This window comes from Microcebus murinus, chromosome 9 (assembly GCF_040939455.1).
Source record: "Microcebus murinus isolate Inina chromosome 9, M.murinus_Inina_mat1.0, whole genome shotgun sequence".
In the NCBI taxonomy this organism is placed as follows: Eukaryota; Metazoa; Chordata; class Mammalia; order Primates; family Cheirogaleidae; genus Microcebus; species Microcebus murinus.
Window position 1 is genome coordinate 6892981 of NC_134112.1, and position 19998 is coordinate 6912978.

Genomic DNA, 19998 nt, shown 5'->3' on the forward strand with positions numbered 1-19998 from the left:
CAAGAGGTAAAGAGAGAACATTCAAGTGACTATAATCAGAAATGAAAGAGGGAACATTACTACTGACCCTACAAAAACAAGACATCCTAGATGGCTTCATTGGTGAATTCTACCAAATGCTTTAAGAAATAATACCAATTTTCACAAAATCTCCAAAAAGTAGAAGAGAAGAAACACCTTGAACTCTTTCTATGAGGCCAGTATTACCATGATACGAAAACCAGACAAGGACATTACAAGAAAAAGAAAAAGTGTGGGTGGGGGCAATACTGCAGACCAATATATGGCAATGGATTCTCAGATAAGGCACCAAAAATGCTAACAACAAAAGAAAAAAGTAGATTATTTTAGACTTTGTTAAAATTAAAAATGTGCTTTAAAGGGCACTATCAAAAGTGTAAAAAGTGTAAAAAAATGGGAAAATATATCTAATTATATATATATGTATTTATCTATCTACCTACATATATATGTATGTGTATATATATATACTCCAACTCAATAAGAAACAGACAATCCAATATAAACATGGCCAAAGGATCTGAATAGACATTTTATCAGCAAAAATACACAAATGGCAATAAACACATGAAAAGAAGTTCAACATCATTAGTCATTAGGAAAATGCAAACAGCACATTGTGATTCCTCTTCATACTCCTTAGGATAGCTAAGATAAAAAATTCAGATAATAAAAATAGTAGCAAGGATGTGGAGATGTAAGAACCCTTGTACACTGATGATGGGAATGTAAAATGGTGCAGCTGATTTGGAAAACAGTCTGGCAGTTCTTCCAATGCCTAAACAGAGTCCCTGTGTCACCCAACAGCTCCACTCCAAGTGATATATCCAAAGAAATTTTGTTTTAAAAGTCCACAGAAAAATATGACAATGAATGTTTATAGCAAAATTATTCATTAGAGCCAAATGTCCATGAAGGGATGAATGAATAAATGTTAAATATTATTTAGCTGTAAAAAGGAACAAAGTACTGATAGAACTGCTACAACACGGATGAACCCTAAAATACCACACTAAGTCAGAGGGTCCCTAGGAAAGAAACATCAAGGACCATCAGAGATGACAGTTAGACTCAAATTATGGAATGAGGTGCCTGTGTGACTTGAGAATTTGTCATGGTCTATTGTATCTAGGTTACTCCTTTCAAGTCATATCTAGGACAGTACTAACTATGAAGCCAATGCCGCTAACATGCAATTGCCACTAGGGTCTTTGCCTTGTGTCACCTACTGTTAAAAAGTTGTACTGATGAAGACACCTGCACTGCCTTAATAACAGGTTGTAATTGTCCTCTTTTGCTCACAGAAAAATCTGATGAGCTGTGAAGCCTGAAGTAGCATTTAATTTCTAAAATAAGACTTTGGCCAGAATAACAACAATCCACATGAAATGGAAAAGGACTGTAATTTTTTGTCCTTTTGTCACAATAAAAGCAGTTTCAAAATCAAATTTCTTTTTCTTAAGACACAGTCTCACTTTGTTGCCCAGGTTAGAGTGAGTGCCGTGGCATCAGCATAGCTCACAGCAACCTCAAACTCCTGGACTCAGTAATCCTACTGCCTCAGCCTCTTGGGTAGCTGGGACTACAGGCATGCACTACTATGCCCAGCTAATTTTTTATATATATATATATATATATATTAGTTATTCAATTAATTTCTTTATATTTATAGTAGAGACAGGGTCTCCCTCTTGTTCAGGCTGGTTTCGAACGCCTGACCTTGAGCAATCCACCCGCCTTGGCCACCCAGAGTGCCAGGTGTGAGCCACCGCACCTGGCCTCAAAATCAAATTTCATTGAGTGCATTCTCTCAAACAATAAATGCCTAAATAAGTTTAAGGCACTGTAAATGACACAGAACATGAACATGAAACATGTTGTTAAAAAGCCAAAGCAATAAAATAAGGTTAAAATCAGATCTGCTGTCAAACTTTTTGAGATGACGGACCCCACAAATAGTGGAATTGATATTTTATGTACTCTCCACTGAAGGGGACATGTCCAGCACAAAGACATGGAGAATATAATTAAGGACAAAGACATGGGGAACAGAATTAAGTTGATTTATTCGGTCCAACCAATTCCTCAATAATTAAGTGTAAAAGGATATGGATATCTAAATTTCATTGATTGATAAAGAAAGATCAATAGTCAAACGATAGCCTATCTTTTCATTTAAAATACATTATACAAGCCCTTTTTTATTTTTTGTTTCAGCATATTACAGGGATACAAATGTTTGAATTATGTAGATTGCCTTTGCCCCACTGGAGTCAGAAGCCATTTTTTTAAAAAAACAATCTTTTTTACTACTTTTAGTTCAAGACACAGGTCTTGCATTATCATTATCATACACATCATATATAACATTAGTGAAAGTCTGATACTGGGTCAATCTTTTCCTGTTGTATTATTTTTGTGAATATTTCATTCATTGTCAATTTCTTTTGGAGAAGCAATATAATGCAGACTATATAAGTAAAGGTCATATGGTCATTAAATTTCTCTTAAATAAAAAAATATACCACGCTAAGTGAAATAAGGAAGTCACAAAATTCCACATACTATATAATTCCATTTATATGAAATGTCAATAGTAGACAAATCTCTATGGACAGAAAACAGATTCCTGGTCTCCTAGGGTTAGGGGAAATGGAAGTCTTGAGGAATGACAGCTAACGGGATAAGGTCTTTTGTTTTTTGGGTTTTTGTTTTGTTTTTTTGAAATAATGAAAATGCTCTAAAATTAAAGATGGAGGTGGTTGCACATATGTGTGAGTATACTAAAAACCATTTACTTATATCCCTTAAATAGGTGAATTATATGGTATATGATTTGTATCTCAATTGAGCTGTTAACAAGCAAAGAGGATGGCAAGGTTTAAAAGAAATGGTTACAAAATGTCTGGAGATTGCAGTAGATTGTAAATATGGCCCAGTTCTTTGCTCCTTCCTACTTCCCTGTCCTTTGCCACATAACCACGTGGTGTTCTTCCCTATGGCCGGGATACTTTCCTACCCTTTTCCTTTGAGCTAGTCACGTGACTTGATGAGGCCAAAAGGACCTTAGTAGGTGTCATGTGACCACCTGAATCACCCTTGTGTAGTTTGGCCTGACCGTTCTCGCACCTTAACCTTGCAGACGCTGATCTCGGAAGGAGGATGAAAGACAGGGGCTCAAGCCCTGCCTTGGCCAGCCCACCTCTACAAAGCCTGCAGGTTCTTGAGGGTGAATGACAACTGTTGTAAGCTACTGACTTTTTATAAGCCTTGCAGCATTTTTGTAAAAAAAAATAATAATCTAATGCAGGCCTTTTTTTGTGGTTTTATTAAAATGAAACCAAAATCAAATTTGTGAAATGCTTTTAAACTATAAAACAAAGAAATGTTGTGAGCTCCTGCATTTTCTATGAATACAGACACACACACACAGACACACACATATTTGAGGCTGATTGTTTGAACCCAGAGTAAATAAATACTTTCCCAGATCCCAATCCTGATTTATTTTAAACCTAAATGTAACTCTGATCTAATAAATATCCATTTCCTTGGCTAGGCTGCATTTTCTTGTGCTTAGGCTGTATTTACAATCAGAAATCACAATCCCCCTAGTGCACAGTTGAGTTCTGCTTGTCTGCATTGTACATTAATTCTTGGCAGGCAAGTGTGCATCAGTGGTCAGTCTGGCTCTCCCGCAGAGAAGGTGACAACAGAATATCGCCAAGACCACGGTAGCAATTAGGCTTGAATCACACACCTGATAGTTTCTACTAATGGAGATGCTGAATATAGAAAGAGCTCTGTTTTTAAAAACAGCAAACCAATTGTGAATAATGCAAGACTATTTTAGGAGAAGGCAGGCTTCACCCTATTTAGAGATAAATGGGACTGAAATAAAAGTATCCATCACCAGGGGTCGATTATTGTTAGTAGTAGTAGTTATTCATTAGGCCAGCCACTAGACAGAATCTGAATGCTTCTATGGCCTCATCACATTTCTTTTTTAGAATCCAGTCATAGCAATCCAAAAGGAACTACCACTATGTAAAGTGCTGCCATGAGCTAATGATTCTACATTCATCCTTAATATATTCATCCATTTGTTCAACAAATACTTTGAGCATGTTTATTTATCTGGCATTTGGTGATACAGAAGTAAACTGAAACAAAGGTCTACCCTTAGAGGTACATGTTTCACAGGACACAGGTAGACAGTAACCAGGTAAATAAATTAATGCTGTATTTAATAAGTCAAAAGAAGTATTAGTCAGTTTTGGTTCATATATGAGTAACAGAAAACCCTAAATAGCAGGATGTTAGTAAGTTTAAAGTCTGAAGCCAGGCAGCCCAGAGCAGATAGAGCATTCCTGTGGCTCATTCTGTATTCCTGTTCCGCTTCATAGGTCTCTAATACTAAGACTTCCTCATGGGCCACGGTGGCTGCTTCAACTGTAACCATCACATCTGAATTCAAGTCAGGAAAAAGGAAGTAAGGCATGGAAAAAAAATGCACGCTCCTTCTGCAAATTCATATCCCTCAAGTTACAGACATCTCTTCTTCCTATAACTCTTTGGCCACAGGTAGCTATAGGGAAAGCTGAGAAATGCAGTCTGACTTCTAGGAGGGCATGTTGCCTGCTAACATTCAGGGCTTCTTCTGCTTCTGTGAATAAGTAGAATGAATACTGGGAATCTCTCTGAGGAGGGGACAGTTGAACAGTGTGTCCACCAGAAGTTCACAAGTAGAAACCTTAACTCCTCAGTATGGTGGGGCCAACTGAGAGGTTTTAGGGTCATGGGGGCTCTGCCCTCATAAATCAGTTAATGCCATCCTGAAGAGACTGAGTTAGTCCTTGAGGGACTAGGTTCTCATGAGAGGTTGTTATGAAACAAGCCCACCCCTCGTGCCTGTCCCTTTTCCCATATGCTCACTGGTCCTTCTGCAGTTCCGCCAGGCTAGGAAGTAGCACTGAGGCCGCCAACCAGAAGCCGACCAGATGTGGCCACCTGACTTTGGACTTCCCAGCTTCCAGAAACATGAACGAAATAAAGCTCTCTCCTTTATAAACTACCCAGTCTCAGGTATGCTGTTATAGCAACAGAAAATGAATTAAGACAGATGGAAAAATAATTGGTATACCCCTACACTATTTTTCAAAATACTATAAAATATGTATTGTTGTCATCAATGAATTAAAACAAAAAATGAAATAACTTTTGGAGATGTTAAATAACTTTTTCCAAGTCATATAGGTAGTAAATAAAGCTCTGACTCTAAATCTCTTTTATTTCTTCAAACCACGCTGGTTTTCAAAGAGCAATCTGCCTATGATTTTAAAAGACTGGCTGTTTTCTCAGTAAATACGCAGGAAATAATTTAACAGAAGAATTGTGTAGGTTTAATCATGAAAGTGTCTATGACACCTATGTGAAGTGGAACTCTGTTCTTTAATCAGCTGTAGACAGAGTATAGCAGTGGTACAGAAAGAATAAGAAACTCAGAGTCAATAAATTGAGTTTGAAAACTGCTTCTTTCAATAGTAACTCTGGGTTGTAAGCCAACTGCTTAAATTCCTTAGGTCTTGGTTTACTTACAATGAAGTGGGTAAAATAATAGCCATCTATGTTGTAAGGTTTAAATGAGACAATGCACGGAGAGCATCCAGAAAATGGCCTGTTCAGTAATCATTACAATAAATGCAGCAGCATGGATCTGAGCTCAGCTCACCTCACTCCAGAGTTTATAAGCATTGGTTCAAAGCTGTGATGAGTTCAGTTACTCCATCCCTCTAACTCAACCAGAGGCAATAATCACTCCCACCTTTAGGTTTTCTTCTTCTGCTTCCTGTGAACAGTGCACTAGACAGAGTGTCAATATCACTTCTTCACTATGAATTACTCAAACAACCCACCAGTGACCCCTGTGGGCATGCCCAATACCCAAATCCTTCACAGTCTATCCTGAATTCTCCATTTCTCTAGTGAAATCACTATCTTTCCATCTGCCAAGCCCAAAGCCTCCTGCTTTCCCTAAGCTACAGATCAGCCAGTTGTAAAGTTCTATTATTTTTTGCGGTGTCTCCCACACCAATGCTGCCTTCATCTGCTCTGTCACCAGCTGTATTCAGTTCGTCTTATTTAACCCCCAGCTAGAGAAAACAGCTGTTCAATGGGCCACTCCTTCTCTTGTATCTTTTTGCTTCCCTTCATTCCCCCACTTTTTGCCCTAAAATTAAAACCTCCCATGATTTGATCCCAAAGACAGTCTTTAAGTATATGCCTCACTATTCCATCTATACCTCATTTACAGGCAAGTTCTTCCCAAACATGACTTGCATTGTTTATCTCTGTGCCTTTACCTCTAATGCACTCATATTTTATTAGCTGCCTATCCATACACTTGGTTTAAATGTCTCCTTGCCCATGAAGCCCCCAGTGCCAATCCTTCACCTAAAACTCGAGTGTGCATTCTTCCTCCTCCTAACTTCTACCTCGTGGGCTTCGAAACCTTCTCGTGGAACTTAAAGTCTCTGGTATATAATTTTTGATTCGTGTGTCTAGCTCAGTTGTTACAAGGTTCATGCCCTGTCCTTTATCTGATCCCCAAGGTCCTGACACTGCATGTACACTCAGTAATGTTTGCTGCTTTAAATTGAGTTGCATCACACAGCATTCCCTTCTCTTAGTCTCTTAGAGCAATTATGACACTGTGTTGCACCCATCTGTAAGTGTCTGTCTCCAACACTATGCTGACAGTTTAATTAAGATCAGGAATCAGATCCTCATCAACTCTAATAAGGTGGCTATTCAATAAATGTGAGTGAATCAACAGGAATGTGGTGTGAGTCTGAGTCCCCAGTAAAAACAAAATTCACACATCTAAAAATGTCTCTGGCATTTCCATTTCCCATCTTCATTGTGAGAAGCTGTCTATTTACTCTTAACAGAAAATATTTAAAAATGAAAGCAGGGTATTCCCCTTTGGCAAAGTGACAACTCTGGGTGACATCGATCCTGATTGGAATTTCTAAGACCAGAGGCATTCAACCAAAACATCCAGCATGGGATGGGCATGAGAATCAGAAACTCTCCCAGGTAATTATGTCAGTGCAACATTGTGTTCATGCAACAGGATGCTGTGAAAACAAATGAGATGACCAATTACATGTATCAGTTGGGGTGAAAACATGCTAGGATATGGAGGTGAGTTAACTTCACTCTCTTAATAAAACCATTTTTAGTAATGAGAATTAAGTCAGTGTTGAGCAGTGGCAGGTAAATTATATGATGCTTTAAGCTAAAATAAAATGTAGAAAAACATAATTCAGTAGCACATCATTCCATAGTTCCACGTCATGGCAGAAATCATTTTATGTGCTCACGTACAAACTTCCTTCTTCATTTGTGAAAATGACATAAACAAATTGAATTGTCTATTTCATTTTTAAATGAGGTAGTTTATTATTTGGTGATGTAATCTTAATCTAAGCTGTTATGTTTATAGTAACATTTTATAGAAGCACTAAATCAGAGTTGCCACAATGAAGCATATGGTGTCACATAAGGTGATACATTAATTTGCAGCTACTCAGACATTGGTAACTTGAGCGCTCAAACATTTATGCCTCCTTTCATTTTTTAGAAAAAACATCCACAAAAACCTCTAGACTATTCTCTACATTTTAAGTTAAATAGCTGTATAACATATCTATCATGGCACCCTTTGAAGTTTATTCCATCGAATTCTTGATTCCCAAGGTTTTAATGTTTTCCAACTCAAAAAAAATAAATAGATAGAAAGAGAAAATTCTCATAATTTTAAGATTTTACGTAAATAATTTAAAGCTTTGTTTTATTTACAAATAAACAGACTTTATCCTCCCTGTCCCCAAAATCAGAAATTGGCCTGGTGTACTTCCAATTGTAAACTCTGTGCTTCAGAAGCGAGCTTCATTTCCCCCCTTGGGGGAGTGTTTTAATCACTCGACTTAAGCCCCCTGTGTAACTAAAGTCAGTTGCAAGGGAGGCGAAAAGCACACAGGTGCCGCACGCAGCTGCTACTGGTTCTCTCCAGGTGTGTTATGAATGTACCCGCAGTCTGCATGTAAAAAGACAGCTACCGGGGTGTCACTATGTGCTCAATTTATGACTCGTGGGGGATTTGAGGATGCTTCCCTAATTCCCTGGGATAAAACATCAGTACCCAAAAAGGATGATTTTAGCCATGCCTGACTATCAGATGAATGCCACTCCCTTCCAGCTCTCCTCTGTTAACTCAGCTACACACACACACACACACACACACACACACACACAATCATGTGCTCACACATAAACTTATGAATCTCTATTACATATAAGGCTCTTTCACATCACGTGACAGTCTTGAATCAGAAGCCCAAGAGTCCCTACAGCTCAACTGCTCAATCTAATGACTTATCCTCAACTGAGGAAAAAATCTAAGCAAGAGAATAGCCAGACTGCATGCATCCCAACCAACATTCATGTTCCCTGTCTTCCTCTCTAACAGAAACCCAACTTTATTAAAGTGGCAAAGTGCCCAGCTAAAGTCTGTCTTTCTTAGACTTCTTAGTAGCCAGGGAAACCAATGAAACACAATATGAGGTGCTGGGTGGGACTTTGTTAGAAAACTACTTTAAGATGGGACAGACATTTGATATGTGCTCTTTTTGCTTTTCTCTGTTCCTCTTATTTGCTGTCTAGAACATAAATATTTTGGGCGGAGCTACAGCAGCCATTCTGGGACCACGCAAATTGTCAGGCCTGGAACCTCTAACAGAATGCCAAAGCCAGTGACCTCTGGATTCTTACTACATATAAAAACAAATATGTTTGAGACAATGAATATGCTTAAGTCAACTTGGTGATGTTCTGTTATAATAGACAAATAACAGCTCATCACTGATAAAGAAGAAAAGATCAAAGTATAAAAGAGAAAGAAGAAAACTATTGGAGACAGGTCTCAGAAGGGAAGGAGATCATTTTATTATCAAACAGGTAGAAGAAAAACACTTGATAGGCACATTTCTCTCTCAGATATAGACACAAAGAAACAGATGATGAAGAAGTAAACATTTTGTGGGATCCTATCAAGGAGTCGGCTAATAGTTGGCATCTGTCTGCTCAGGAAATTGGCCATTATGTAACGGCATGATGGGTGATGGCATCTTAAGAAGAATGGAGAAGATGCTGAAACTTCGACAAAAGAACAGTCAAGGAGCTAGAGCCGCTGGTGCAGATGCAATCAAGGATTGAGCAGGAGTTAGTGTGTGCTCACGTGTGTGGCTCTGGGAGGCGCAGGAAGGAAGCGGAATGCACGGTGGTGGAGGACTGTGGGCTCTGGGGTCAGACTGGCCCCCTGAGCCCAACGCCCAGCACAGGCACCAGACTACCTTTCTTCGTGTGTTAGCTGCAGGTAATCGTGACGCTACGTTACAGAGCAAGGCAGAACCAGAATCCCGGCTCTTTCACTTGTTAGCTGGTAACTCTGGAAAAGTCACTCGATCTTTTGGTGACTCATTTTCTATGCTATAAAGTGGAGATAATAATTATAGCTACTTCATAGCATTGTCATGAAGAATAAATTAAAATGTACAAAGTGCTTAGAGCTGGCATATAGTAATCACTATCTAAGTGTTAATTCTTAATATTATTACCCACCAAGCAAGGTAGTCTATATACAGTGTTCAGGATAGTAGGAAAGAGAATACATGTTTAATAAATGGCAACCAGAAAAGAGATCAGGACTAGAACGATTAGGGAAGGGGGTATTTGTAGACGAGGGAAGCAGGAAGAAGGGAAAATAGAGGTGCAAAAGAAGGGGCCACACCATGGCTGAGAGATGATCTGAGGTTGCAGGCTACGGACATGTGCTGCAGATTTCATAAGATGCCACTGTTCCTTTGCCAGAGACCAAAAGGAGAGAAGTGAATTCTTGAGCCTGCAGGGAGGTCACCCACAGCATTCTAACCCCTCTGCTCCACCAGGGAAATAGGACGCCCTGGGAAGGGGAGAAGGGATTTGGCAGTGGTGAGTTCCCCAGAAAGAGCAAATAATAATACTCACAAGCCTGTGAGAGTGTGTCTTGGTGATGCCGAGGAAGGAAGGGCGGTTGAAGAATCATCTAAGGAGCATTCCGTGATGACCTCACAATTTAGCAGGAGTCCTGCAGGCTGCAGTGGCAGCAAAGGGGGACTCAGTGACTCCTCCAGTTTGAAACACGGGCCAGAAGGTCCCAGAGTAGGAGAGAGGGAGGCCCCGGGATGAGGTCAAGATGTCCGTGGGTGCAGAGAGAATGCCACTTTCCCCTGTGAGGATGGGCTCCTGAATCGCTAGATCTAGTACACCAGATCCTGTCTGTCCTCTGGGAAAATCAGCCACCAATTTTGAACAAGCATTCCACCTGCATTAGCTTCAGAACTGGGATTGGTGCTGGCTACAGACAGAACAAGCAGGATGAGGCCCCGAGCTAGAGTCAGGAAAACCCCGTAGGTAAATCCCACTAAGAGCTTCTTTTAGTGAAGTAAGAGAGGACATGATTCTTAAACTTAAGTTCTTAGCTTCTAAACATAAACAATAATTTGAGAGTATATTGGCTCATTTCACTTGATATAATGACCTACAGATCCATCCATATTGATGCAAATGACAGGATTTCATTCTTTTACAAAGCCGAATAGTATTCCATTGCATATATAGACCACATTTTCTTCATCCATTCACCCGTTGATGGACACTTAGGTTGATTCCATATCTGTCGCGCCCGCCTCGCCAGCAAGGAAGACGCGGCAACCGGAGTTCTTCTGACCGTGCTTTAATGGGGTTCCCTTTAGGCTTACATGATACGGAAGACCCTGAGCACAAGCTCTCACACACTTATATACTCTAAGGAAGGAGGGAAGTGATGGGGATAGGTTAAAAGCGCGCGAGGGTTGTTACTGATAGGCCAAGCTAAGATCCTTCATATGCATACTTGATGAGACAGGAAAAGCCCCTAAACCTGCGCGGTTCACCCTGTTTATCAGTCCTGTAGTATGGGTGTGACTAGGAAGCCGGCGCCATCTTGCAATGGCGTTAACACCGCGCCCCACATCTCCCCGTTTTATTAATTCAAAGTCGCACCTGTGTTGACAGTTTTCAGGTGCTGAGTGGCTTGATGAATCCACGTTGCAAGGGCCGTAACTACGCCGGCTGGCAGGTTATTAAGCGCATATGCGGTCTGCAGGGTTGTGCTCAAAGCTACAGCCGACGCTGCGGCAGCCGTAGCGATAGCTGCAACAATTGCAGCCGTGATTCCGAAGTTCCTGCGAGTCCTGAACAATGTTAAGGAATTAGGAGCGTCTACAGGAACAGGAATATGTCCGGGTAAACGAGCAACAGCAACAAGATGCGAAGTGGCATTCCAACACAAGTGGATGATGTACAATTAAGCAGTGAAGTAGCAGGTGTCTCAGATAAATTCTGACCGAAAAAAGGCCATCTCCTCTGTCCTCTGCGTCTTCCGTCCCTTTTCTCCTTTCTTTCTCTCCCCTTTCTCCTTTCTTTCTCTCCCCTTTCTCCTTTCTTTCTCTCCCCTTTCTCCTTTCTTTCTCTCCCCTTTCTCCTTTCTTTCTCTCCCCTTTCTCCTTTCTTTCTCTCCCCTTTCTCCTTTCTTTCTCTCCCCTTTCTCCTTTCTTTCTCTCCCCTTTCTCCTTTCTTTCTCTCCCCTTTCTCCTTTCTTTCTCTCCCCTTTCTCCTTTCTTTCTCTCCCCTTTCTCCTTTCTTTCTCTCCCCTTTCTCCTTTCTTTCTCGGCCTTTTCTTCTGGCGCTCTGGCTCTGGCCTTCTGGCGCTCTGGCTCTGGCCTTCTGGCGCTCTGGCTCTGGCCTTCTGGCGCTCTGGCTCTGGCCTTCTGGCGCTCTGGCTCTGGCCTTCTGGCGCTCTGGCTCTGGCCTTCTTCGCTCTTCTACCGCGGTCCTTCCCTTACTGCTTCTCTCTGAGCTTGCTTCTTGAAAGTCACTCAGTGCACTTTGGCTAGCTGCTACGCGCGGGCCTGAAGTCTCATCATGCAGGCATTTCATGATAATAGGCCACAAAAGGTGCCGCAGCAGAATATTACCCATTTTTTGGAAGCAGGGGAGTTTTGGCCGTCCCACACGTCAGTTCTGAACTCTACCTCTTCCGAGGTCGTCTTCCGCTGGTGCCTCAAAGTTGTTTCGGCTCCCGGGTTTCGGCACCACTTGTCGCGCCCGCCTCGCCAGCAAGGAAGACGCGGCAACCGGAGTTCTTCTGACCGTGCTTTAATGGGGTTCCCTTTAGGCTTACATGATACGGAAGACCCTGAGCACAAGCTCTCACACACTTATATACTCTAAGGAAGGAGGGAAGTGATGGGGATAGGTTAAAAGCGCTCGAGGGTTGTTACTGATAGGCCAAGCTAAGATCCTTCATATGCATACTTGATGAGACAGGAAAAGCCCCTACACCTGCGCGGTTCACCCTGTTTATCAGTCCTGTAGTATGGGTGTGACTAGGAAGCCGGCGCCATCTTGCAATGGCGTTAACACCGCGCCCCACACATATCTTGGCTATTGTGAATAGTGTTGCAATGAGCATGAAATTGCAGATATCTCTTCTATATACTGATTTCATTTCCATTGGATGTATACCCAGCTCTGGGATTGCCAGATCATATGGTAGTTCTATCTTTAGTTATTTGAGGAACCTTCATACTATTTTCCATAGTGACTGTGCTTGTTTACATTCCCACCAACAGAGTACTAGTGTTCTCCTTTCTCCACATCCTCATTGTTATCTATTATTTTTTGTTCACAGAAAGATAAATATTACTTGTTCTCACTCACATGTAGGAGCAAAAAGTTGATCTCCTATGGAGTAGAGTAGAATGGTGGTTATCAGAGGTTATCAGGGGGAAAGGTTGGTTAATGGATATAAAAATATAGTTAGAAGGAATGAGTTTTAGTGTTCAATAGTACAGTAGGGTTACTATACTTAACAAGAATTTAATGTATAAAATACCTAGAAAAGATTTGGAATGTTCCCAACACAAAGAAATTATAAATGTTTTAGGTGATGGATATCCAAAAAAACCTGATTTGATCATTTCACATTGTATGTATGTATCAAAATATCATATACACCTCATAACATATATAATTATTGTGTAGCAATAAAATATATTAAAATACCATCTCTAAAGTTAAAATCATTGTTTACTTAGGAGTATCACAAAATATACTTAAGGAAACTATAACAAGAAGACCTAGAACTTGAGAATAACATAGGACATCAACTTAGTCAATAGTATGTCCTCTTGGGTGTGGTTCTCCTCAGTTTCTGCAGGCCAAGGCCCCCAGGTCTGGTGTGACTGCCCCCAAATGTTACCTCTGAAATCACGTGGTTGCATGAGCGCACGGCAGTGCTGGGACTGATAAAAGACCAAGGCTGTGCTCTCCAGGAGTACAACGCCAAAGCGGAGCAAGGAAGCTTTGTGGAAATTAAATACTGTACAAACAGATCTTTTGGCAGACAAGATGTAGGCAGCATCTCTGGCAGACAGGATCTCTTTCTCTTTTACACCAAAGAGAAAAAGGTTAGCTAAGAAGAGAAACATGAGCAAAAGGAAGAAAATGTCAAGCATTGGAGAGGCCAGAGCCATCTCGAGGAAAAAGGAAGAATGGCCTGGATGTGCAGTCAGTGGAGGGCAGTGTTCCAGGCAAGGTGTGCGCGTGAGAAAACACGCCAGGGTAGGATGGAGGAATGTGTTCAGAGGAGCACGAAGAACATCTGAGTGACCGTAACCTGCAGCGTCCCCAGTTCCATCAGGTCTTTGGCTCTCAGATATAACTTCTGAAATCCCAGACTGGAGCAGGACTGAGGCTGAAAGGGGAGGAAGCCACTCTTCCCACATGGACCCTGGAGCTCCTGCAAAATGAGGTCACTGCAGGGCTCAGAGGGTCCACCTGGGGAAAACAATATCCCATGTACAGCACCCTCCACCCACCCTTGAGCTCATTTCCTGACACACTCCTATTTCACAGGCCCACCTCCTCTTAGCCACTGAGCAAGCCGCGTTGCAGGAGATGCAGTCACAGAAAGGGCAGGTGCCACTGCCCAACCCGCTTTACAAATCTCAGTTCCTGTTCTTGTAACTACAAAGCCCATCAATCTGTAAACTCCCTGAGGACATAGAAAAAAAGTACCAGGTAAGACAGTAGTTCTCAACCAGGACAAGTTTTCTCCCCAAGAGACATTTGCCAATGTCTGGAAACATTTTCAGTTGTCACGATTGGGGGAAGGGGGGTGCCACAAAGGCCAGGGATGCTGCTAAACACCCTGCTAAACACGCACCTGACAACCTCCCACAACCATGATTATCTGCCCCAAATGAAATAGTGCCGAGGTGAAGAAACCCAAGTTAGGACCACAAAGCCTAGAGTTGCTCATGAAATATTTAAAATAACCACACTGATTTTACTTAGCCAGATGACTTCCTTTAATTTCAAGGTTGAAATCTAAACTGTGCTTTGACTGGTATGTTTGTCCCTTTTACTTCCTCTCAAATTTTTCTTTCTGTTCTGATATATTTATTACTAAATGAAGTCTAGAATTAAAAACTCTTTTAAACAAATTTTACCTGCACTTCTAGGTCTAAGGGACTTTCCTATTTCCTCACACCAAAAAGGTCTCCTCCTCCTAGGGTGCCAGGTGCCACCTTTCCTATGATCCCTGCCCTGTCAGGCCTTAGGAAGTCACCGCATGTGTGCAGGTCTCACTCTAAGCAATTACAAGCACCAAAGTGGGGATGAACTGCATTGGACCAACCTCTGTCTCGCCTTGCTGGGACTCAATAAATGTTTGGTAAAGGAATATTAAAATATTAAATGTCAGAAGCAAACCTTTTGCCAGCAAAAGCTCTAATATTGATTGATTTTTTTCTAAATTATAACCTTGGGTAAAAACCAACATCAGAGTGAAAATAACAACTTGATTTCAGTGCACACACTCAAACCAGGTAGTTACCTACTGCATTAATTTTTCCCAGAGGCCCTTCACCATGGATGACTGGTACAATCCGGTCACACAGAGCTCTAGGTTATTTGCAGATCAGAGGTCCAGGAACTTATTTTTTAATATAACAACTCTTTAACCTCAAAGGAGTTGGAAATTCATGATGTAGAAAATTACACTGAAGATAATTTCCACTACTGGAAAGATTACCAGAAAGAACAAAACTCTACCCCAAGGAAGAGGAGGGGGACTTCAGGACCCTCAGCAAGGCCAGGTCCCTGCCTTCCTCTGCAAGGTGGGCACACCTGGCTTCCTCCAGGCAGGGGAACATGATGGGCCCCACACCTATGGCCCTGCTCAGCCTCAGTGAGTCCTGGGCAGGGAGCGTATTAACCGTATTTTTTGTTGCTGTAATCTGATGCTTTGAAAATAGGGAGCCCTGCTGACTCTGGTGAGAGGGCCCCTCCCAGAGCAAGCCAGTTCCTAAAGTTGGTAAACAACTTGCCCACGAATGCCTTGCTCAAATACAAATCAGTCAACCTAGAGCCAGCATACCCAGCACCTCACACTCAGGGCGGCTATCTACCTGCCCCCGTCACCCCACACAGGCACCGGGCAGCTAGGCACAAGCCTCAGAGCCCCGAAATTATTCCAACTAGCCAATCCTGGTCCGCTTGCCCCGCCTCACCTGTTCCCTCTCATGGGAACCACAATAAAGGTTCTTGCTCATGTTTCCTCCTGTTCCCTCCACCTCCAGACCAACACCAGGGGCTTCCCCATGCAGCCCTGTGTGTCCCACCCTACTCTTGGGCACTGCTACAAACTGTCTTCTTAATAGCAGCTATTTCCCAATCCTTTGGCTTTACAGTATCTCAAATTTTCTATGAATGTAGTACATGTTTTAAAACAGTAGGCTAGGGAGGAGGCAGGTGCAGACTTGCCACAGAATGGTGGGGACGTCGAGTGCAGATAGGAGCACTAGAATGGGATGGGGAAGTACCTTCGGCTACACTTAGCGCCCAGCAAAGGAAGTCAAATGAGCACGCAGGGGGGACAGAGTCACAACAGAGTCAGGCATTGCGTGTAGGGCATGGAGGACACCACCAACAGAGGGTGTAAGGACAGACGGTGCCACCCACAGGGGCCAGTGCCGGCAGCACACTCTCACTCAAGCTCATGGCTTGTTAGCATGCACCGCCACGGCGCAGCTCTGGCTTTCCCGCTCCCACAAGGGCCACTGCCCAGCCTCCCCACTGCCCAGCCTTCCCACTGCCCAGCCTCCTCACTGCCCAGCCTCCCCACTGCCCAGCCTCCTCACTGCCCAGCCTCCTTCCCGCTCTCCCTGCCCCTGCAAAGCACCAGTGGGGTGCACTGGGGTGAGAAGTCGTTTTCGTTCAGATGACATGTGATAATAGTGTCAGCAAACATTAAATTGTGCCCTGTGCTACACAGTCTCCTAAGTGCTATCACCGTGTTTAGTGCTTACAAGGACCCCAGTGACAGCTAAGGAGACAGGAGCAGAGAGAGTGACACTGGAGAAACCAGGGCCAAGCTACGCTCCGTGGCACCATCTTCAGGAGCTTAGCAGGTGCCCGGGCACGCAGGGCCCTCCTCTCAAAATCAGTCCACACCGAACACCCAGAGCCACCACTCAAGGTCACATCCTGTGGCAACCTCATCAGGACACCTGGGAGGTGATCTCCTTTCTGCCCTTGTATCAAGATCGTCACATGTGAGCGTGGGACAGCAATGTCTGAGGCGAAGGTGCATTTTCCGTGTGCTCTGATGCCCCCAGGACACGCGTGCTGAAGGGTCACGGGCACAGGTGCGAGCCCAGGGAGAGCAAGGGAGAGGGAAGAGGAGGCCCTGCTGCAGGTTCTCCCTCCCAGGTCAAGGCCGCCGCCTCACAGGGAGGGGAGCGGGCACCGGTGTGCGGACGCCCAACATTGTGAAAACTCTACCACCTATTTCAAGACTGATCCTTTCCTCTTTATCTCAATATTATAGAAACATACATGGTCACACGTTTACTTATGATAGACTTATTTGTTGTAGAAGAATACAAACTCTACAAATTATTTAAAAATGTGTATTAAGTTCAACGTTTCAGGGAAGTACTCGTGGAGCTTTTTATTGCTTAATAGAGTTCTTTCGTTGCTATCCAGCCCGCGATTCACAGCGCCAGACCCGGGCTCGGAGGCGGGCAGACTCCCGGGTGTGGGGCCGGGCGGCGGGAGGAGCGCGCAGGGCCACCCGCCCGCCTCTGTGCCAACTTCATAGACACAGATCACCATAAATCTCCCAACAATCAGGGATGGGCCATAAAACTTGATGTAGGCATTCATAAAGGTTAGAGAGCATGAAATATTGTTTTTCTTTTGATGATACTTATTAAAGGTGAGCAGAGTATATACTGAGAGTAGTTTTCAGTGGGTGCATTTGACAAGCAATTGACCCGATGCAGCGAGCGACAGAGAGAATGACGGGCCTGGAACCCCAGCAGCATTGATCGGAAAACTGACGTTCGCCTCCAAATATGTGATCTCAATTCAGAGCACTAGCTATTTTCTTCATAAACTGAGAATATCTATATATGAGACAATTTACCAAATTTCTGCCTGAGACTTCTAACCTTAAAAACCTTGAGTAAATAAAAATGAAGAGATTTATCAATATAAATAAATCACTCCATATAAAAAGTAACAGGTTAAACAGTAAATTAAAAGGAAATCAGAAAATCGTTTAGGCAACTCTAAGTAAAAAGATGTTATACCAAGACATAAAAGTATTCATAGAAATTGATTTAAAAAAATTTAAGATTCCAAAAAGTAAACGGAAAAAAGACATAAAGAGATAATTAACCAAGAAGAAATCCATGGGACTCAGGAGCACAGGAAAAAAAAATTCTAATCTTTCATTAGTCCAGATGGAAAGCACCCACGCCCCTCTTTGCCCCTTAAATTGATAGAGATTTTTTTAAAGTGTAGTGTCTGCTGGGGTAAAACAGGAACTCTGATTCACTGTGGATGAGGGACATGTCGGTACAACCTTTTAATAAGGCGTTTTGTGAATGATGAGGACGTTTCTTGTCCTGTCTTCCTCTTGACTCTGCAGTCATGTTCTCTCCCCTAACAATGTTACTACAATGAGGTACAATGGCCTCTTGGGAAGAAAAACCAAAACGTTGTAGGGGAAACACTGGACTCTGTCTGGGAGTGGCCGTGTCCTGCCTTACTCCCCACGGAACTTTAAACAACCCCCTAGCCTGGCAGGACCTTCGCCTCCTGGTCTGCGCCAGGAGGTGACTGCACCACACTGGCACTATGCCATCTCCAGTCAGAACAATGCACCACGCTATTCATTTTATAGCAAATATTTAAGCAAAAGAGAAATGCAACATACCTATTTTTAATGTGCTGAGGAGAACCAAGACACTTAAAGCTGCCATTGACCATTATGGCCAGTCTTGTGCAAAGAGCCTCACACTCTTCCATGCTGGAAGGAAAGAGAAAGAAATATATAAATGAGCCATTTCCTGAAGATGTGAGCCTTGAATCCAACTTTTTTTTTTTTTTTAGACTTGGAGCTCTTTATTTTATTTTATTTTTGTCCTTTTCTTTTATTTCAGCATATTCTGGGGGTACAAATGTTAAGGTTACATATATTGCCTTTGCCCCCCTTTTGCCCTCGGGTCAGAGCTTCAAGCTTGTCCATCCCCCACACGGTAAGCATCGCACTCATTATGTATGTGTATATACGAATCCTCTCCCCCACCTGCCTGACACCTGATAAATGTTATTCCTATATGTGCACTTAGGTGTTGATCAATGAAACCAATTTGCTGGTGAGTACATGTGGTACTTATTTTTCCATTCTTGGGATATTTCACTTAGTAGAATGGTTAGGTGCTATATCACCATTGTTTCTTATAGCTGAGTAGTACTCCATGGTATACATATACCACATTTTATTAATCCACTCATGTATCCAGGGGCACTTCAGTTGTTCCACATCTATGCAATTGTGAATTGTGCTGCTACAAACATTTGAATACAGGTGTCTTTTTTATGGAGTGTCGTTTGTTCTTTTGGGTAGATGCCCAATAATGAGATTGCTGGATCAAATGGTAGATCTAATCTAACTTTTAAAAATAAAAAATAGGCAAAAATGCCAAATTATTTAATTTTTTACATAAGATATCTGAGATAAACCAAATTAAAATCTTTTAAAATTGATAGGATTTTATTTAGGTAGCAAATTACACAGTTAGCAAAAAATTTACCTATTCCATGTATCAAGAGGACCATTTATAAAACATATGGGAGAGACTTGTTTAACAATACTATTATACAAAAATATAAAATAAATAAGAATGATCTTAACAAATAATGTGAGTGTTTTATAAAAAGAAATGAGAAAGCTTTACTAATTGGCACAAATGAAATGTTGACTCAATGTAAGGCAGTATGGAACAAAAGAAAAGAATGAATATTTTTGAAATAGGAAAATTGTTATAAAAATACTGAAATATAAAATATTAATATACTAGGATAAATATAAAATAAAATATTGTTAGTATAATTATAAAATGTAAGTAAATTAATTATACATAAAATATAAATGTTATATTTTAATATAGTATATAATATGAAATATAATACTATAAAATTTTAATGTGTAATTATAATTTAAATCATAACATAATTTAATATTATTTTAATTCAAAACATAATGTTATAAAGATTTATAATGTATAACTGTAGTATAATTATATAAAATATAAATTGTAACATGGATATAGTATAATACCAATAAAAATTTTAAGTTTAAATTTATCACACCCAGGAGAAAAACCTGAAATAATTATAAGGTATAGCTTTAAAATCACTTAGTGAGAGAAAAAAGAATATTGAAAGAAAAGTCATGAGAGAAGACTTGCTCCAGAA

General features: G+C 41.6%; 1 protein-coding gene across 1 annotated transcript in view; it reads right to left on the reverse strand.

Annotated features, from left to right (window-relative positions):
• ABCA13 (ATP binding cassette subfamily A member 13) overlaps positions 1-19998 on the reverse strand; it is a 470652-nt gene that overhangs the window by 14459 nt on the left and 436195 nt on the right. The window contains 1 exon segment of the mRNA XM_020289932.2: positions 18455-18547. Within this exon segment, the coding sequence (XP_020145521.2) occupies positions 18455-18547 (93 nt within the window).